The sequence below is a fragment of the Diorhabda sublineata genome, chromosome X, assembly GCF_026230105.1.
Source record: "Diorhabda sublineata isolate icDioSubl1.1 chromosome X, icDioSubl1.1, whole genome shotgun sequence".
In the NCBI taxonomy this organism is placed as follows: domain Eukaryota; kingdom Metazoa; phylum Arthropoda; class Insecta; order Coleoptera; family Chrysomelidae; genus Diorhabda; species Diorhabda sublineata.
The window spans coordinates 22,977,434-23,000,536 of record NC_079485.1 but is presented as its reverse complement, the minus strand read 5'-3'; the positions used below and the strand labels follow the sequence as shown (position 1 = coordinate 23,000,536).

The following is a 23,103-nucleotide window of genomic DNA, read 5'->3' as shown; positions in this document are numbered from 1 at the left end:
CCATATAAACCTGACCTGGTCTCGTCCGACTATTTTTTCTCTGTAAAACTGAAGGCCGAGTTAAGGAGTAAAATATTTAATATCAACGATGAAATTAAGCAGGTATTCAAAATTCAATGATATCTGTAACGACCTAAACTAACATAATCTTCAATAGGTCTTCACAAATTACGTTGAATTTTACTGGGTTATATCAATTCAAATGTAGTTGAACTTTAATAGTATTTATTTTTTCAAAATCTAAAAGAGTGCTTATATTACATTTGGTTACTTCAATCAGTTTTTTTTATTCGTATACAGATCTTTTTGAATAATATATTTTGTTTCTGAAAACAGCGTTTTTTGTAGTTATTTTCGTTTGTTAAAACTTTGGCAGATGTATTATCTAAAAAGATCTTCAAAGGGAACTTAAGAACTTGAACTAACATAACCTTCAATTTGACGGATTCCAATTTAAAAAAAAAATTAAAACAAAATAATAGCAACCAAAATCAACGAACTCCACATATATACAGTGCTTTTCAGATAAAAGTATCCACCTTTAATAACTTTTGTAATACTGGTATTTAGAAAAAATCCAAAAACACGTCAATTTATGTTGGAAGGGGCAAGCATTATGGCTTATTTAAACTTACTGGAAAAGCCACCCCCTCACCCCTAGCAGCATCCCCTTTATTTTTTTAAATTACTTTTCATATTTTTTATGTAAAATTTGGATACTCCTCTTTGAGCTGATTTCAAAAATGTATAATACTTGTAGGTTAAAGTGGTTAGTTTATGAGATAAAAAATTTTTCTTTTAAGAGCCCAAATTTTACTTATTATTTACTTTCACCTTATTTGCCTGTACTAAAATGGGTTGTACAACAGTTCAAACTCTTTAATCTTTTTAACTGTGCTATTTATTCTACTTAAAAAATCCAAACAACAAAAAACTCTACTTTTTATTAAATTATCAAATTATCAATAACAATCCACAATTGTTAAACAATATTTGCTTTTCTGATGAATGCTCATGGTCATTAAATGGCTTAGTAAGTAGGCATAATTGTAGATATTGGGCTGAAAGTGATCCACATATTATGCGTGAATTCCATACACAACATCCCCAAAAGTTAAACGTTTGGTGTGTTATCCTAGGTGACCACATTGTCGGACCTTTCTTCATCAACGAAAATTTAAATGGTGAATCATATCTTGAGTTACTCAGGGAAGGGGTTGACCCACGTATTACAACAATAATAGAAAATGATGATAACCTTTCCGAAGATTTACTGGTATTTCAACAAGACGGAGCTCCCCCACACTATGCCTGTCCGACAATTTTTAAACGAAACATTCCCCGCTCGTTGGATAGGTAGAAGGGGGCAGATGATGGAGTGGCGACCTAGGTCACCAGATTTAACACCCCTAGACTTCTTTTTATGGGGGTATTTAAAAACAAAAGTTTATACTACCCAACCAGAATCTCTGGATGATTTACGAGAGAGGATAGAAAATGAATGTCGACAATTAAATCCAGCCGTATTAAGCAATGTCAGAGAGGCATTTCAAAATAGATTATACCATTGTATGGAAGTGAATGGTACTCATTTTGAACACTTATTGTAACTTCATAATAAATAGCACAGTTAAAAAGATTAAAGAGTTTGAACTGTTGTACAACCCATTTTAGTACAGGCAAATAAGGTGAAAGTAAATAATAAATAAAATTTGTGCTCTTAAAAGAAAAATTGTTTATCTCATAAACTAACCACTTTAACCTACAAGTATTATACATTTTTGAAATCAGCTCAAAGAGGAGTATCCAAATTTTACATAAAAAATATGGAAAGTAATTTAAAAAAAATAAAGGGGATGCTGCTAGGGGTGAGGGGGTGGCTTTTCCAGTAAGTTTAAATAAGCCATAATGCTTGCCCCTTCCAACATAAATTGACGTGTTTTTGGATTTTTTCTAAATACCAGTATTACAAAAGTTATTAAAGGTGTATACTTTTATCTGAAAAGCACTGTATATATATATATATATATATATATATATATATATATATATATATATATATATATATATATATATATATAATGTTTACATTTTCTCACTAGATATATTTCGATCGTAAATTCAGTCTCTGATGATAATAGTTATTCTAAAATATTTTCGATATTTCACTCATAATATTGAAAGTCCTTTTATGATTTTCCAATGTACACTTTTTTTGTGAATGTTCTCTAGAACATCTTTTTAAAAATCGTCTTCCTGAGCATAATGAAGTCTCCGGAATCTGAGACGCGTAGATTAAAGAAATTGAATACAATTCTAGAATTTCGAGCATATTTTTGACTCAGGTATGCTCGTGAATCTGAAATGTTGTGAGTTTTGCTCAAGATTTTTTCTCTCTCTGGTTACTTGGCTGATTTGATAGCAACGAACATTGAAAGGGAGTTTTGGGTTCCCTCACGAGGGAGAACTTCATTCAGAATGTAAATTTTCATTCCACCACCAGACAATAGCTATTAAAATTTTGTTCTACCAACTTACATCTCATTTTTGTTTGGAATTACATAATTTATATAGAAGTATAGATTAATAATATGTTTGGAGGAAATTTAAAATTTTACCATGACATTCTATTGAGTTCCAAATAAATTAGCGTATTAGTGTATCTTAGATAGTTATTAATTTTTTTTACCTCTTTTTGGACAACTGGGTTCGTGCTTACGTATTTTGTATTACTAGGCAACACTACTTCACTGGACAAATCATGACTTAGTTATAATGAAGAATCGTTTTGAGATTTTAATTTGATTGATTTCGTGACAAGTTCAGTATTTAAGATAAGTTTATAAAATTTGAATAACTACTATAATATATAAAGTGAAGAAATATCTATCTATGTCAGAAAACCATTTTGATCTACAGGGTAATGGAAATTGATGATTTTTTCATCAACTCTCGATAAACAATCTCCATGGTTTTTCATGGTTAGCAGTTTTGCTCGTTATATGGAAGTTGATGGTTCAATAATTTATTAACTGAGTTTTGTACTTGACTGTTTGATTCTGAAATTTAGTTGAGGTACGATTTAAATCTATTCGAGAATATCGTTTAATACATCTCTCTATTCGTTGAAATTATTATGTTAAAATATCATTTAAAGCATAAATGTCTGTGAATGTTGATAAAATTTCTTCCTATATATTACAACGTTATTAGTTTCTAGTTTATCCTCTTCATAATAAATTACAAAGGGTGTCTCATAAGAAATGTCTTATGTTAACTTGTTAACAAAAATTTCTTATTCTATGAAGAGTACAATTGCTTAACTTTCTTTTAATGATTCTCACTTTGTTTATTAACGATGCAGTACGTTGGTATATTCGTGTATTGTTAGGTCATTATTGAAAAATTTTAAAGCAGCAAATGGAATCTATAATCAACCTATATCATTCGCCAATTATCGGACTCTCATGGACCTTCAAAAGTTACCATTCAGTTGTCGAATAGAGCCACACGAATTAACCAAATTTCAAGCGAAACGTAGACTAGAGATGAGTAAATAGCGTCTTGCCTTGCCGAAAGGTGATCATTCTATTAGACGCATTGTTACTCGAGGACGAGCCTTTTCAGTTAGTTATCCAAGTGCTTAGTGTAAAAGGAGAGCAAAGTGCGGAGTCTTAAGTATCGGTGTTAGTGTCAATTTTTATAATTGTGGTTATAATAATTGATGGAGCTTCTACTAAGTAAGACCGTTAGATTCCAAACACTTACAGTAATTTAGGATAGAATAGAATTGTTCATTGATCGTGACAATCGTCGGATCAAAGAGTTTTTCTTAAAAAACAGTCGTAACATGCGAGAAAAAATGGACTTATATAAACAACCCGAACATGGAAAACCAGGTGTTAGATGAAGAACTTTTACCTGAACCAGTCGTAAGGAGAGGTCGATTCGAGCTTGTGTCCCGTAGAATTATAAATGTTTAGTGTACTTCAAATCATTTCAGATGGTCGACCTATCAATGCTGAGGAAAATAGTGAACAGATGATGCGATTGTATGAGGTTTTAACGGAGAAATATCCAAGTTTACTTAATCGAAAGAGGACTGACTCTGTTACAACATGACAATACCAAAGCACATAAAGTGAATGTTATGCGGAATAAGACCGAAGAACTAGATGGTACCGTCAGATGACTATTCAGATCCATGCGTGGGAAAAATTTGAATTTGTTGCATCCAAGCCGAAAGATTGATTTTATCAAGATCTTAAAGAATTCGCTGGACATTGAGTTGGAATCAAAGAATTCGATGTGCCATACTTCGAAAATTGAGGCTTTCTTTTTGATTGATTATTTGATAAACCAAGTCAACTGGAAATCGACATTATTTATGAGACACCCTCTATAAATAAAATCAAACTCATATTGTATATTCATTTTGGAATTTTTATTAAATACTATACAAAACTTCACCGTGGTGGAATATTATCGAGCAAAAGAAAATGCACAACAATCAGTTCATATTATATTTTATAGCCTTTCCTTTGAAACTTTTGGTACAGACCTCGAAACCAAATTCTCAATTACGTAGGAAACGTTAAGACTATCTTCCTTGTTGGCATTATTTTTAAATTACTCGAATGGGGAGAGAAATATTATTCCCTACCTGGAAACAATAAATGAGATGTTCAATTTACGTAGAAATCGATCAGAAGAGTCCTGGAGGACAATTTTAAATCTTATTGAAAGCTTTCTTTTGTAAAGTATTAATATATCGCATGTGACAGGAGCGGAAGCGTTTAAGACAATTATTATATATGTAACATTCTTGAAATTTTATTTTTGTGTGAACATAAACGTCGATTATCGATATTTTTAATAGGGAATTAATTGACAATTTATATCTTTTAATTTATCAAAAATTTTGGTACTATCTACAAAAACTAAAATTGCAATATTATACTTACAGCTACAGTTGGACAAGACAAAATTATTTAATGTGACTAATATCTTTTAAGCAGTCAATGGCAACAAAGAACGGCACAGAAGACAAGTTAAGATGGGATGAAAAACTATTGAATTTTTACTTAAATGTAGTCATTACGTACAAATTGGAAAAATATCTTTCAAGTTATTACGTTAGCTCCTTTCTCCATATTTTTTTATATCCTATGTCTTCGGTTTTACTCACCAATTAGAAAATACAGATATTTATATTTCATGACAAAATATTTTAATCTTATTGTTGTTAATAAATTCGAAGACTTTTGCAAGTTATGTCTGGAGGCGGTGACTTCAAAGAGTCTTTGTTTTGTCTGCATATTTTCAGACAAGTTACCGTCGCAGTGGGGCGATAAGCGGTAACAAAAGCAGAGATCATAAATTAATGGAAAATCACAAAAATGTCAATACCAAAGAGTATCTGTGATTTAGGTAATATAAAAATAAAAAGTCTCACCACTTAGTCTAATATCATCATTAAGTGACTGAAATAATAATTTTTTAAATAACTTTGTCGCTTTTTACGCTTGCTCCAATCCAAATATATCATTGTTTATTTTTCCGACATTTGGTTAGAAGAAGTGAAGGATATAAGAGCTGCGTGGTTAAAATGATTCGTGACCACTGAATTATTTCGCATACTTAACCTAAAATTCCGTTATATTGTTATCCCAAAATCGTATTTATTTTTAGTTTACTTGTTCTGGACACTATATTAGAACCAACCTGAATGGAATATGCCATTTATAATATACGTACTGCGGTCCATCAATTCTTAATCTAACATAGATAGAAATGTCTTAAATAAAACTGCGATTATTTTTCAATATATTTTCCTTTTATTTCCACACACTTTGCAGAACGTGTGATTAAAGCTTCTGCCACTATGACAATATGATGTATCTGTAGAGTCAAAATGTTTCTTAAACCTTTATATTTGCGAAAAAAAATAGTTGGACGGGGCCAGATCAGGTCTATACAGTGTACAGTAGCCTTGGAAAGTGAAGCAATGGGACTGGAGCGTTCTTATGAAACAAGCGCATACCTCGGTTGATTTCGCCGAGCCTTCTTTCGAAAATTTTTTTACGTAACTGCCATACTAAGTCAGGGTAATACCCGCGTTCATGGTTATATTAATGTCGATCAAAAAGATACACTCGCAGTCCCAAAATATTCTGGCCATCATTTTTTTGGTGCTTCTTATGGAATTTCTTTTGAATGTTGGATCATAAAAAATAACAATGCTGTTATCACCTGTTACAATTGATCGGATTACACTTTCTTGGTCCTCGAGACAAAGCTTTAAAAATCGTTCATTCTAATCGACGATACTTTTGCACTGCGCTGAGAATTCAAGGCGCTCACTTTGGTTTTAGGCTCCTAGCGAAAAAACCAATTTTTAATTGATGAGAATGATAGACACCGTAACCTGCCTACATGCTGTTTTTTATTTGTATTGGTGTTAATCCTTTTTTAGTCGAAAATTTAATTTGACACATTCTTCAAAATAAGTCGTTCGAGCTCTATTATTAAAAAATTGATCAAATCAGCAAGCTAAAACTTTGTGTGAAGCTTGTTGAGACTATGACTTTTATAGGTATTTTCATGTCAAAATTAAATTCCAGAAAAAATTTTTGTTAATATCATCTAAAAGTTTTATAAATATTTAAAATTAATATTAAAAATATTTGTTTATTTTTCTTTTATAATGAACACTCTTTTTTACAATTGATTTTAATCAATCGAATGCAAACAAATTGTTTCCATTCAACTGACGAAAATGATAGAATGGTGAAAATGAAATACCCTGTTACAGTCGTTTCCATAAAATTTTAATATCACATTTACGTTTGCGTTAATAGGAAGTCCAACCCAAATCAAACAATCATACTCGATTAATTACGTTGAAAAGGTTACATTAGTTTATTTTCCGTAGATTTTAATTTTCATTGCTGAAACTAGAAAAACGTGGATGTGATAGTTCCATTGAAATAATTCTTTCCAATGGATACTTCTAAAAATAATTGACTGTTTATATTGAATGTATAACTAAAATTAGTGAAACTATACTTTTCATAATGTTTTGTAAACTCCTTTTGATGTTGCTGTCTCTTAAGATTCACAGCAATTATATTACCACTATTAAAAGATCTTCTCTTAATCGTGGTTTATTAACACTCCATGGTAATATAAACTCGCTAAGTCATTATGTCTGTTTGACAAACACAGTTTATTTTTAACTTGGGACAGAAAATGAATAGGTGTTGACAATAGCTTTTATAGAATTTCTCTCCCTTTGCACAGGTCCGACTGAAAGCACGGAAGAATGTTGATGCTTAATTTTTACAACAAATTAACTTGTCTAAACTATACTGTAATTTACTCAAACCAGATTCTAGAATAAACATAATTTTGTTAACATGTATAATATAGAACATATATATTTTTTTAATTTTAGGTCTCTTTTGGCTTGAGTCCAACTCATTTTTTATAGTTTCTGATAGCCTTCTATATTCATTCTTATTTATTTTCTTTGGCCCTAAGATTCTTAGCTTTTCGTCTCTAATATTTTTGAAATCTCTTATTGTATCTTCGCGAGACTCATAGTTTATTCGGCGTGAGTGACAAAGGTCTTTTTACTGCTTCGAAGATTTTTAACTTTGTTTAAATTTTTGTTTCTTATAAATCTATTATATTTCCAAATTGTATGATGTTTTTCATCTTTTCTGATCCGTTATTTCTTCCATTTAGATGTTATCTAACTATTTGAAGCTCTTCACTTTTTCCTAACAGTACTCTTGTATTTTTATGTTGATTCCATTTATTTTTATTCTTGTCATATTATACTCAATGTATTTTATTTTAGGATTTTTTCATTCCTATCTGTCCTATTTCGTGTGCATGTACCACTAACAGTACAATTGTTTGTGCAAGAGTGCATTTTATTGCAGCCTCTCTTATTGCTCCTCATAGAGCTACATTGAATAGTCTTAGATAGTGCATTTTCCTGTTTCACCTTTTATCTTCCCTATCAAACCTTCTATAGTTAGTAGTTTCTCTTTTGACTTTTCCATTATCTTCTCTATTAATCTGAAAAGTTTTGCTGGCTTGTCTTTCAAATGCCTCATCAGCTTTCTTCTATTTATACTATTGGAAATTTGTTTGAAATCGATAAATATTATTTGCAGCTGTGTGTCATTTTTATAGCACTGTTCCAATGTCTGTGTCATAGTTTGTATTGCGTTTACGGTGGAACTTTCCTTTCTAAAGCCCCGTTGGTAGTCTTCGCCGCTCTCTTCCAAGTTCTCCGTTAATATTTTTTATATATTGTTTAAAATAATGTAGTTGTTACATTGTAGGTTATTCCTTTGTACGAGTATTAATAATGAAATCAATCCTCTGGTATACATTATAATAAATAAATTTTATAATGAAATGCTCTTACCAAATATATTTTGTTCATTTTACTCTCATATGTAAATTAGTCTCTTATGGATACCAGTATTTTTCATTGAAAGTCCACTCGTTTATTAAAATTTGTGTCAATTTTATACATAAAATTGAACGTTTTTAGTTAAATTAGAAATAGTTGCGAAATTTGATAAGAGAACCAAACCACATACCACAACATTTCTTTTATAACCTTGAAGTTGATAAAGCTCCATTATTTATAATAAGCCACTATAAGTTGATAACACACCTACGACTTTTATCGAAAACTTATTTTTATTCAGAATCAGAATTGTCAAAAAGATATATTACACACTTTTTCTCGATAATTTTAGTTATTGTATTAATGTTTTGGTCTATTATTATGACTGAAGTGTTGAAGTTGGGATAGGTGCTACAATGAACTGTAAATTATTCTTCAAACATCATAGAGGATATCTCTTTTTGCTAACACCATCTATGTTTAGAAGAAATCATTGAATGGTATTCTAAAGGTATAATTTTTCGTTTAAAGTCGATTCCATAAGGGATTGAGGGACGTGAAAATTGGAGCAGAAATCTAGCAAAACAATTCATCAGAGTACCAAATTTCCACTTATTCTACTACGTGTTTCTATTCATGAGAGTTCCGCTCCAGATCTTCTCTCTAAATTAAAGGTAATAGAACTAGCCAAAAATAGTATAACAACGAAAGATTCTCGAAAACGATCATTCAGAAAACAAATATGGTATATGTTAGAACAAATATCTATGAAAAAGGACTTGTAGAAGTTTTAATGAAAATTTGATGTAATAAAATCCAATCTTTTCAAATTTCCTAGTCAATGCAATCATTTTAATTGGATTATCTTAGTGATTCTTTCTTTGTACAGTTCAAATACTTTGTTTGATCATCACATTCATCCTTCTTTTTTTTCTCCTCATAGATTTCCCAACTCTCATATTTTGGATTTAGTTTATAGTTTTTTATCATAACCTGTGTTTTGCTTGTTGCTTTGATTTAAAAATAAAGTACAATCCGTTTTTTACCTGTTTAACACGTATCGTCACATTTACTATTTGGAAAGGTTCCCAGCTAGATATAATTGTCTTTTAATTTTTACTTTTACTTGTAAGTCTAAATGTAGAAATTCTGTTTTCTTCCTTTCATTTCTATTTTCAATTTTTATATACTTATTTTTCATTTCATCCATTCAATAACCCAAATTACTCACTTTTAATTTTTGTGCTATCCTCTTTAGCTTTTCCTTTCCATTTTCTATGAATACTACATAATACGCTTAAGAATGTTTTTTTCTTAAGCCAATTCATACCGCCTTTTTCACAAAGCTTTCTATAGCTATGATATACAGTGTGTTAATAAAGTTGTAACTTTCTGCTATTCCAATTTCTACTAGGTATACATGAAAATGTGGACTAAAAGCTTTTTCAAATAATTTAGACTGACTTTACTATCATTTAGTTGTAATACAAGCTCTCTCATGGATACGAGGATTTTGTCTAAAATTGTGCAGAATGTCCAAGGATTTTCCATAATGAGTGACGGTCTTTGGTTGGTTAGTTCTAGAAAAAATTTTTATTGATCCAATTGTTACTACCTTCCAAACTGCAGTGAGCTGCGTCATCAGTTTTTTTCATGATCTCTTGATAACGGTTATTTTTTTTTGTCCGCGTATAATTACATTTCACCTGAATTAATGGAGAAACCATTCATGCAACATTTCATTGGAAGTAACTGAAATGGATATATAAGCACGTTATTTTCACACACTGTATTAAAAGGAGAGTGGATATTAGCACTTGGCGTACTTCAAATTTCTCCTAATCTAATGCGATTTATTATTTTTTTACGATTTCTACTAATTTGCATATATTATCTGGTATTTGATCCATTCCGCGTTCAGTAACTTTGGTTTAAGTATAGAATAATAAGCTGCTTTCAAGTCTATAAATAGTGAGTGTAATAGTGGGGATTTATGATCGTTATTATTGAGAAAATTTGATCTTCTGTTTATCTATCTTTACGGAATATATTTTGATATATTCCTTATTTTTTGTATGTCATTTTTCAGTCCTATTTTTGTTATTGTAGCTACAACTCTATAGAAAAAATGCCATTAATCTATAATTATCCGACGCACTTGACCTTCAAAATTTATATAAATCAAATCCTGTAGTTGAAGATATAGGTACAGAAAAGTTCAAAAGTGATTTTTTTACTTTGATCTAAACACACAGAAGTCTTATTTTCCCATTTCAGTTCAATTTTCTTATCTGCATGTTGTTTAATCAATTGTAAAAACACACGCATTTGATTTTATTTATTTCCTTTCGTAGTTTAAGTTACATTTAAATAATGGTTAAATATTTTAAATACCAAAATATGACCGACGCCTTGAACTTTTGAGGAAATCAAATACTGATTCAAAGGAGAAAATAATAACAAAATAATTATTTATCATACGAAATGCGCTTGTAAAAAATGTAAACATATTCTGAATTATTTGTATAAAATACACATTTCCGATTTTGTTTTCACAAATAACTAAAAATATTTTCATTATTCATACATATCTAAACAACAGTATGATTTATTATTTGTATAAATAATAAAAGAGAGAGTAATGAGAAGCTTTATACTTTACAATGTATTATTTCAAATCTGAAAAAAAGCTTTATATGACATATTCTGATGAATGTCGTTTTTTGTTGCTATTTAAATGTAGCATAAGCTTGAGGCATCTTTGAATTGTTCACAAAAAACTATATATAATGATTTTAGATCACTTGGTAAGATCCATGTGGTTTCCATATGAATTCACTGAAAACAACTTTAAAGAAAGAGAGAAATTCTTTATTGTCAATAAATCGTTAAAATTTGTAGACAAAAGCTGAAAAAACATAATGAATAACAAAATTATAGGTAATAGTAATAGGTAATAATTAGTATATAAATCCAAAGCAAAATTAAACCAGTTTACAGCATGCCCGGAATTAAATATTATTATTAGAATAGAAGTCGTTTACAGAGAAGAAGGTACCTTCCAGTAAATCTGCCCTAAAATTATTGCGAAATGCGGTAAAAGATGATATCGATTTGATTTCAATTGACCAGTGATTGTGCATTTTTTTGCATGGTAAAATATTGAGCACTTCACTAGTTTTGAACGTTTAGTAAGTGGGTAAAGGAGAAACGTGTTTACGAATTAGGCAAACGGATTCAAATATGAATAAAGCAGGAAGAGTCAGAATTTTTAATCTTTTGAAGAAGTCCCTGCAGTTTAGTCCGAGTAAATATCTAACTAATGACTTCAATGGTGGTATTATTTAATAGAAAAGGCTACAATGTACTATTATATGCTAAAACTTTAGTTTTGGAAAAGTTGAGACACAGATGATTAGAATCGCACCATGATTTAAGAGTGATCAGGTCAATAGATATAGATAGATATGGTCGTGTGAAGTGCCGGGACATCAGGGTTATACCAAGAGAAAATAGTATCGTCTGCAAAAAAACATATTTTACCACTGATGTCTAGATAGGCGATGTCGTTTATAAACAGAATAAACAAACTAGGGCCTAGTACTGAACCTTGGGGCACTCTATAGGCTTGCAAGAAGACATCGTATATCAACCCTTACAAGGTGACTTCTGGTGGTAAGATATGACTTACACCTTGTGAGAGATGTTTCGCCGAAACCGTTGTATTGCAATTTGTTAATTAAAATATCATGATCAACACAATCGAAAGCCTTAGAAAAATCACAAAAAGTTTTTGCAGAGGAATGATGGATGTTTAGTGTGGAGTAGACATTATTTAGGAGAGAAAATATAGCATCATTTGTGCATTTATTACTTAAAAGCCCTCCAGTTTCGATGGGTAATAAGTAATTTATATTTAAACAAAAATGATAAAAGCCTCTTTTTGATCAATCTTTCTATGATCTTAGATAACGTGGGAAGGAGTGCAATTGGGCGATAATTCAATGCTTGATTTTTATCTTCTCCTTTATGCAGAGGTATAATTATAGCTGGCGTAAGGCAACTGGAAAAAGTGCTACATCAATACGATAAAATATAGAAATGCATTAACCAACCATGAAATATCAAAAAACATAAATTCAATTATAAATATTTAAAAATTCTTGAAACGGAATTTAATACACGAAAAAGAGAATTTTTCGAAATGGTTCACATTCATAAGAACGAAAAAGCTATAAATGATAAGAAAGACCTAAATAATTTAAGTAAAATTTATAGCTCTATTTTTTATATTCTAATAAAACTATAAATAATTCAATTGAATACTGTTATGCATTTGAGATATAGGAGAAAATTAATTTTTCTGAACATATTAAAAGGCCTAAGAAATAAGAAATTAAAGAAATGTAATTTATATATATAATGAGTAGTTTTTTATTGGTTTTTATTGGGAACGTGGCAAGAAAACACCAAAGTGGACCTCAATATATTTCCGAGAATACTTATGTATACATCATATTATTAAAGCTTGTACAAATTTTTAAAATATTTATATATATAATAATATAATATGTATATATTATATATATGTTTTTTGTTTAATCAAACTGACCAAATATTCATATAAGTCGACCAATTATCAGCGAACCCTTCTCGATCGGGCATAAGTGGAATTTTTTGTTTTCCTCGCGAATCAAAATTTCTCTACTAACCATTTAAAAACAGTAACAAATGCACAAATGATGCTATATTCTCTCTCCTAAATAATATCTACTCCACCCTAAACAACCATCACTCCACTGCAACAGATGAAAATCAAAAGTTCACGTATTAGTACCTACATATAGCTTATTACTAGAAATTAGAAACGTCCTCATTTTGATGTTCTGATGCAATGATACATCCTTATGTATGTATGGATTTGGGGTCTGGTATACACTGCGACCCAAATGATCTATTGTGTCCACCTTTCATGCTGCGATACTGGAGGACCTAGTGTTTATAGCTGATCAATTAATCTCAATCCTTTCAAAATGTCTAGAATGTGGGATGGCTTTAATTGTCAGAGATCTTCGTCTTCTATTTCATACGCTCCCAAGTGTAGTGCTCTGAAATTTCGTAGCGTTTCACACTTGTAGAGAGTGTGGATAGAGGTTTCAAAACCTACATAAAGCATTATTTGCTAGGTTTAGCGTATTAAGGTGTTTGTTGACGTGACAGTGTCCCGATAGAACTCTTGGGAATATTCGTAGATTGTTCTCCCTTAGGTTGATACATTCTGCAAATCTGCTCTGGTTACAGTTTCCCAGAAGAATTTTTGCCTGTCTCAGTTCTTGTAGGTTGTCCCAATATTTGGTTTTGCTCCTAGGTACCTTCTTTTCCAGTGCTTTTTCCATTATTTTGTAGCTGATACTACAGAAGGGTTCAGGTCACAGGACTTGTCTGCCACCGCTTTAGCGAGCTTATCAGTTATTTAATTTCCCTTGGCTCCGGTGTTTCCCGGAATCTAATGTACGGTAATTTTATTTTCCTTACTCATTTCGATACATCCTGAATGATAGTGAATTTAATAGATTGAATTTTTTCTTGCAACAATTCCTTAATTGTAAATTTAGAAGTCTTTTTGCATACTCGACGTCTATTAAAATGGAGTTAACTTAAGTTTTCTACTGAATATGGCAATATGGCAACTAAGAAAGCTATTAAGGGAATTTCAAATTGTTTCATTACTTAAAACCATTATTAATAAAGACTCTAACGGAAAAAAATCCAATTGCTCTAAGTATTACTCTAGTTATTTAAAGAAAGAAGAGTTTCATGGCGCCAGACAGTAGTTATAACCTTAATTAACAGTCTCATTTCTGCTTTAAATAGATTAACCCAGTCTAAGTTATATGAATTCGTCAATAAATATCTTTTTTAAATTAGTTCAGTTTAGAGTTATTAATTACACAGGGTGTCTATGACATCTATACATGAAGTAAAGATTGAGAAATTTAACAGTTAGGTGTAAAGAAAACAAACATTATTAATAGAAAAATATAAAAGAATTCATTGGGATGGGTGAATTTATTCTAAGTATTGTATTCATAACTTACGGAATGATATGCTTAGTTATAAGCTCCTGTGATGTTTTATGAAGAGAGACAACTTCGTTCCACCCCCATGTGCGAAATTTCGATTAACTAATATACCATCAGGAATTAGTCATAAAAGCTCAGTTTGTCATATTAATTGGTCAGCGCTAGAATATTTTTTTTCAACGGTTCTCAAGGTCGTTGAGAAATTTTGGCACCTAATTAGCGAGGAAAATCAAAAATTCAACGCATGCACCATCGAGAAGCGTTCGCTGATAATTAATCGACTTATATGAATATTTTGTCAGTTTTATTAAACAAAAAAAAAACATATATATATACGTGAAGGTCACACTGTATGCATGGGATTTGGGAGATGCCCAGGTCCTTTTGTTTTCTGCAGGAAGAACATTTATATAAGAGTAGTTTTTTATTGGGAACGTGGCAAGGAAACACCAAAGTGAACTTCGATATATTTTCGATCTTTCGAATACTTATGTATTCATTGTATGGTAAATAATTAATTAAGATTTCCCGTGATTTTTGATATTATTAAAGCTTGTAAAAATTTTTAAACTTATAGAATTCAAAATTCAATATTCAAATTAACGTTGATAGAAATATTGTTTAATTGAAATATTAATTCTGGTTACTATAGGAATTTTCATTAATTTTTTATTGGTTTGTTGATTGGTTAGATTATGAATGACGTTGAATTTTTATACGTTAAATAAGTTGTATTGAATGATGTCCAATATTTATTGGTAAATTTATGGATAACATTAAATTTCAATAGGTTAGGTCGTTATGAATGTACTTGAATATTCATTGGCTAGAATATAAATGACAATAAATTTTATAGGTTAGTGAAGTTGAAATTTATAGGTTAGGTGAGGTTAGTTGGTTGTTAATGGCGTTGATTTTTCATAGAATTTGTTTTTTCAAAATCTAAAAGATATGCATAAATTACACTAAGGCAATCAGTTTTCTTATTAATACATTGATGATTTTGGGAATATATGTTGTTTCTAAAAATAAACGTTTTTTTGTAGTTTTTTTCAGTTGTAAAAACTTTGGCAGATTCATAATTCATATTGTGTCCTTCATGATAGACATGGGTCGCTAATGAATATCTATCAGGATATAATCTGCTATCACTTTTGTGAGAAGTTATCCGACTGATTAGTGACCTTTTCGACTGACCAATGTACATTAAATTTCGGAATTATTTCTGAGGTGAATAGTAGGAATCGTAAAAATGTATTTTAAAAATAGATTTTCATGATATTTTTATATGTAAATAAAATAAAATATTTCTAACCAAAAAAATTAATTATTATTTAAAATTATAATAAAATAAGCTAGTTAACTATCATCTTTCAAATTCCAAGCATTTATGTTGATCTCCTCGTAGTTAAAAAAATATCCTATTTATTTCTCCGTTATTATATATTTGATGGTAGTACATATCAAAGTTTTTTTTAAGAATATTTTCCTTATGCCGTTCTATTAAAGAGCTGTGCGCATTTGCTCATTGCCTTGATACAATTAACCGACCCAAAACATGCGCGTTACGACAATGGCACTTCATTTTTTTAGTATCAAATTGAACCGACCAAATATTCATATAAGCTGACCAAGTATCAGCGAATGCTTTTCGAACCCGCATATGTGGAAGTTTTAATTTTTTTGAATGACCTTTCAAAACTTTAACCATCAATAAAAAATGTACTAACGCCGACCAATTAATAAGACTAAGTGACCTTTTGTAACCAATTTCTGACCTGATAATATAATTGATCAATGGAAATTCCGCACATGAGGTGTTAAGATCGTGGAGCTACTTCGTCAAATCCGTGGTGACAGCTCCTTCATATTTTTTTACTGGGATATCATAACCGTTTACTACTATCTAAGACCTTACAAATCGTATTTTTACAATTTATTGAAGAGTTAATCGATGTTGCTTTTCAATTATTATTCTGCAATAACATTGCTTTTGGCGAGGAAAGCTCTACTTAAAGTGAAGTAGCTCTACAGAATTGTAAAATATACGAGGTGTAGCTATTAAGTAACGAGAGCAGAAAAAATAGGCATGCGCCAAATATTGATGACGATTAGCTGTGTAGTCCAAAGTCTACTCTTTCAAATTTTATGTCTATCGTAACTATAGATAAACCAGTGTAGCCGTCGCCTTAGTTTGTATTAAATAATTTATTGAAAAAATGTATGTCAATGAATGTTTGTCACGTCCACGTATTTTCAAGTGATTTAAGCGTTTTCAAGATGGTCGACAAGATGTTGAAGATGGTTCACGTTCGGGTCCCCTTCCACGTCAAACTCGGATAAAAATATCGAAGTACTCGGTAATCTTACCTTATTTGTCGGCTCTTGCACCGTGCAACCTTTTTCTTAGGTCAAATTTGCATTTATAGGACCAATATTTCAGTCTGTTGAAGCTGTGAAAGAAGTAGGGGCGCGCGTCCTGAAGGAACTGACAGAAAAACAGACCTCGAACAATGGAAGATTTGTATGGAGCGATGTAGGGAAAAAAGAGGGGATATATCTTGAATATTTAAATGAATAAATATACATAATATGGAAATAAAGTATTTTATATCCCCAGTCTCGTTATTTAATGGCTATACCTCGTATTTTTTGGATCTTTTATTACCTAAGGTATCCAGCCCCTCAATTTTTTTGTTAGGATTTCCTTAGTTCCTTCACTATTTAAAAGTGTTGTCATAATACGGAAAGTTTCATATGAATAAAAGTATGAACAAAAATTGCAATATTCTTTCGCATAATCTGAAATTATGTTATTTTCTAGTAACGTTAAGTGAAGCACTAGAAGAAATTGAAGAGCCATCACCAAGCAACTAATTCCTACTCAAGTTGCTTTATATATAGTGCCCATACTTATAATATTGATATCTGCTAATTTATTATCTTATTGATTTGAAATAATCTTTTTGGCTTGCAGTTTGCCCAGGATCTTGTGGTTCACTATATTCTAAATAATACTTTACATGTTAAAATATTTCTGGTCATCAATGGTTGAAGTTTTCCCACTTTCTCATGTTTTCTGTCATATTTATGTAAGAATTAAAATGAATATATGAATTGGAGTTTAAGTTGTTTCGTAAAATAATTAACGCTACACTTTAATCTTATATTTAACATAAATATCTAACATTTTCAATATCAAACTAAGATAGGTGCTCAAATATATATATATATATATATATATATATATATATATATATATATATATATATATATAGTCTTAATAAGGCACTTGATACAAAGAGACTCAAGCTTCCGTATGCCTTCCTGGTAGAAGGTTTTTGCGGTCCAAAGAAATTAATGTATGAAGGAGGACGATCTGAGCTGTAGAGAGGGTGTTCCAGGGTCGCTAACTTCAAATTATTAGCAGCAAACAAATCTCTATATCCCGTACTATTAATGGTAGTTCTACCTTCCAATATTTTGATTGTTCTAGGTGACAACAATTATACGTACGTGGTCACAGAAGTGCCAACTGAACGAATGCGTGTGCGGCTGTCTTCTATCTTATTTCAATAGTTTGTTGAACGAAAATTATGAGGAATTTTTGAATTACCATAGTAGTTGTGCTTCTTTATATTCAAATCTCTCAAATAATTATTATTAGACAGTAAAATGCAAGCATTATATCGCTATTTCACTGGAAAAATATATTTCAACGCCAGTCGGGAATTGTAATCCGAAAGATTGATTTTTTTCAAATTAAAAATGTCTGATTCAAAATAGTACAAATTTTTACATCATTTTAACTCATGACTCACAACTTTTCGTAAGTTATAGAGATGTTGTTGAACTCTTCACCTGTTTTTAATAAAATAATTGTAGATAAAGCAGATAATTTATATATATTTAAATGTCTACTGTTTACTTGCTTCGCTTTTTAACCACAAAATTATATACCGCGTCCTGTTTGTACTTCATTTCATTTATTATCAGTGATATTGTTGAATTTATTGAAGTGACAATAAAAAAATTTATTTAATGAATTGAAAACAATTCTATTTCAACACATACGTACAATTTTTTATGTGGAAGCTAGATAATAGTTTAAGTGCCAATTCTGAAAGTTCTGTAAAGGCACAATTTCACTAATGCCAGAAGTAGAGTCTTTAGCTTGTTTATAATAGTGATGATTAGGGGTAACGGACCCTTATAAAAGGTTATCTACCTGATCCATCAGTTAGCCATCAAACGTCAACTGATATACATCTTCATTGGCAACAACCAGGAATTCTACCTAAAAATGGACACAAGTGTTAAAACAAACTGCTCTAGCGATCACTCTATTGTAAAAAGATTCGCGCAGATTTGTTTGAAAGAAAACGTGACTTTTGGAGGAGGTTCCTGGATGGTTTGGGCGGGCGTTTCAATGGAAGAAAAGTTAAAACAGGCGGTTTAGCGGGGGAAGAAGTTTTATGGGATAACGTCGTTCCTTACATCGGTTTCATCGGCGAAAACTTCATCCTAATCCAGATACTGTTCAGAGGGTAGTATTTGAAGAATATCGAAATTGCTGCTATGCATTGGCGAGCATGTAGCTGGGGTTAAATACTATCAAGCATTTATGAGATGAACTTTAGGAAAAAGTTTTGGTCTAGAATTGGAACGACAAACGGTGCTCACTGAAGAATGGGATAGCATCGAACAAGATCGAGTAAAGAAACTTATCCAATCCAAGAAAAAGAAATTGGAAATTTCGGATAAACTATAGTTTTGATGAGTTTAAACTTCTTTTTCCTTCACTGTTAATTGTAACCATTTTTCATTATTTAAGATTCCTTTTTTCTTTACTTAGCAAATAATTTAAAATTTAAATTTAAAAAAATTAAAAAATTTAAATCATAAAGCTAATACTAATGGCTTTGAGATGCTAAAATCAGAAGAAGAATGGAAGCTACAGACTTTTTGCAAGAGACTTTTAACTACGAGCGTGAGACTTTAGTCGATTTTTCATTCACGAGCAATACAAAGCAACGAGGAGCATCCGACAATAATGCAAACCACATGTTAACTCGAATACATACGCAATATTTGAATAAGATTCCGTATGTTGAATAATGTCTTTCATTTGATAGTCATAGGTTCGATGCGAGTTGTATCTTCCGACATGATGCAAAACAACGTACAATGCAATGCAAGACGCAATATTTCTTGATCAAAAGCATGCGTAGATGAAGTTAGCTGATTGTTTGTCCATTAGGCTCCAAACGCGAGGCAGCTGCAGATATCATTACTGCCAATTAATTATTCACTGACCACTTTTTTTTTTGATCATTTCACTTTGTTATTTTCATTCGTAAAATTTGACGTTAGTATTTTGTTTAGTTTGGTTATAAAATTTTTGCTAGGAGTAGCCATAATGTCAAGCTGCCTTAAGATTACCATAATTCTTCGAAATTATGGAATAATGGAATTGCTGATAAATACTACAAATTCAAAAATCATATAAACGTTTAACGACTAAATTCGAATGCACTATCCTGAGAATAGTTTAAATCAAAGAATAGTTTAAAATCGTCGCGTCAGCGATCAGTTATTTTGTAAAATAGATTCTGAGTTTCTTAGCCGCCAATTTTTGCAAATTTCATACAGACTTAGAAAAATCTGACCTGTTAGTTATTTTCAGCTAAAAAAGCCATACTTTTTAGTAATTCATTCCAACTGCTTGTGTCGATTAGCAGTATATAGGGTGTATTGTTACTCTAAAATAACAACATATTTAGTACATCCTGTATAAATTTTCAGTTTTCATAATTTATTTTATTAGAAATACAACTATTAAGTTTTAAAGTAACAGTCGTTTCAATTCAAAATTATTAAAAAAGTGTTCATGTCAAAAAATAGTAGGTATTTCTGTCATTAATTGTGTATATATGTCTATATATGACTAAAACTACAGTTTGGAGGTTTGTGAAATTTTTTAATCCATTGGGATAAACGCATGATATTAGTACAGAAATATTTGAAGGTCATATAATGTTGTGAAAATATAATGCAAAAGGTATATGTACACCTTAATTTTACAAGTAAGATACAATGAAACCGTGTGTATGTTAAATGTTTAGTTAATGGCGGCAATCCTATATGAATGCGGAAACGTAAAACACAGAAGAAGAAGAAGAAGAAGGCAAATTTAACAGACCAAAGTTATAGATTTGTTGAGATATCTCATAAATTCTGCAATAAGAAATGTTTTTCTAGTGGTAGTCATTTTAGAATAATGGTGCATCCTGTATACTTTTGATTGAAATATTGATGGTTTAAAGAATTTAACTTTATTACTTTATGAACTCACTATATTTATCTTCACTACTTATACTGCACTTTCTTAACGCGGTTGAAATAAGTAGAGATCATAAATGTTATTTTTTCAATCTTTCTTTGAAACATACTGACAGCAATTAACTTAATTTTATTATATTATTTTTCAGATTCGACAAAGAAGAGGAAAAAGACTATTAAAGACTCTATAGACATTAAATCAACTACCGAGACTCAACCAATTGTGACACTAACTAAAATAGAAGTAGATCCAAGTCCGGAAGACGTAGAAAGTAAGAACAAGAAAAAGAAAGCGCGAACGACATTTACCGGCAGACAGATTTTTGAATTAGAAAAACAATTTGAAATGAAAAAGTATCTCAGTAGCAGTGAAAGATCAGAAATGGCTAAACTACTCAATGTAACAGAAACACAGGTGAGATTTAGTATATATTTTGAAAAATAGTATAAAAATAAAACATAACAGTGATGGCTTGAGATGAAAAATGTTACGTGTTCTGTAATGTTATCAAGTCAATTTGTTGTTATGGGCAAATTTCAATTGATTTTATTGGCTATTGTGCTGAAATGATAGATTTTTGCTTGCCACGCAACACAAATATGAACCACCAAGCGTTTTTTCACGTCTTTACCAAGGTCTTTGCTATACTTTACTACTTTATTGTCTTCGTATTGTTTCAATTTAAAAAAATACTATGAAGAACTCAAACAGATGTAACAATTCCAATAACTTAACCATGTTGAGAGGTTGTTTACTAAACTAAGGTATGCCTTGGAACTTTTTCATTAATATTTTCTATTTAGTTTTCTTTAATCTTCGGTCATTGAATTTCTAAGAAACGTTTTGATTCGATTTAGCGTTGGTAAACATCGTTCGGCATCTGATGTTATCATGGGAGTTTTTATAACAATTTCTAATAGTTTTTTAGTATCCTATATTTGCTAAATATGTAGTTTTATTTTTAATTTTTGAAGCGGTAATGCAATGCCTCTGTTCGTAATTGTTCTTTATCAAGTTTAGGATTTGATGCAAGGATGCTCAAATTTTTCTGAATCGAAAAGTGATATAACAAATAGATGCTTTTTAAAATTCAATCGATCTTTTGAACAAACCAAAAAAGCTCAACACACTTCCAAGTTTCTAGAAAGTACCCGTACATGCGAATTCGTACAAGCAGCTTCAGATTTAATTAAATCTGTGGGAATAGCAATGTACGTAGTGAGCAGAATGACATCATAAGGCGACTGTGTATTATTAATTTTTTTAGATAAATAATAGAAAATATTAATAATTTTCTATGTTATGTACACTAGCTATACCCGATACATAATAATACGAGGTACATCTACAATGTAAGTTCCGTTTCTATTTCTATCAGTGGCAGCGTTACGAATGTACTTCCGAGCATGAGTGGCAATTATTTTGACTCAAGCACAAGAAATGAACACCATTTTCAGATCTTTAGTGCCGACATGTTTTCTGTAGTGCTTCTTTATCATGTTAGTCTTAAAGAAAGTTAAACCAAGAAAATCTGCGAGCTTCACGACCAAAGAGCTATGAGCGATTCAATGATTAGAAGATGGGTCAGACAGCTCAATAAATGGCGTAGATAATTACAAGATAAAGTACGATGAAGATCTTAAGTTACTGATTAACTGGTTCACACAATTGAAGAAAAGGTTATACAAAACCGTTACAAGTTACAATTAGTACGTGCTCTTGCTATGGAATTGTCACAAATCTCACGATCACTAAACTAAAATTTCGAAAACTTTTCTAATTTTAAGTTTTAATCTCGACACCTCGAAAACTCTTGTGCACCGTTTTTTGGGACAGAAAAGGAATTCTGCTGATTCATTTTTACCAGGAGGTCAAACAATCAATGCACATGTTTACTACGAGATCATTAAGGATTCCTGTCGACAAGAGTTTTTCTACATGGTAATGACAAGTGTCTACAAAATATTCAAAGTTATGTAGAAAATTGGTTTAACAGTTGTAGATTTTCGTATAATAATTATTTTTTCATATCTATTTTCTGAATATATCTCATACATAAGTATTTTTAATAGTAACATCACTTCAAAACCGCTTGAAGACAACACAACTTGATTTATGAAATAAAAGGTAGATTTATGAGATAAATTTCATGACGGGTGGTAGTTAATTCACAAACAAAGTGAAGGGTCAAAAACTTTCGTCTATTGAATGCCCAGTGTTTCAGAATTAACGATAGTTTTTCGTTG

The 23,103-nt window shown here is 30.7% G+C and overlaps 1 protein-coding gene across 1 annotated transcript in view; it reads left to right on the top strand.

The window, feature by feature from the left end:
* Positions 1-23,103, top strand: part of LOC130450933 (homeobox protein ceh-30) — a 112,079-nt gene that overhangs the window by 8,241 nt on the left and 80,735 nt on the right. Inside the window, exon 2 of the mRNA XM_056789678.1 lies at positions 21,006-21,271. Within this exon, the coding sequence (XP_056645656.1) occupies positions 21,006-21,271 (266 nt within the window). The remainder of the gene's footprint in view (positions 1-21,005; positions 21,272-23,103) is intronic.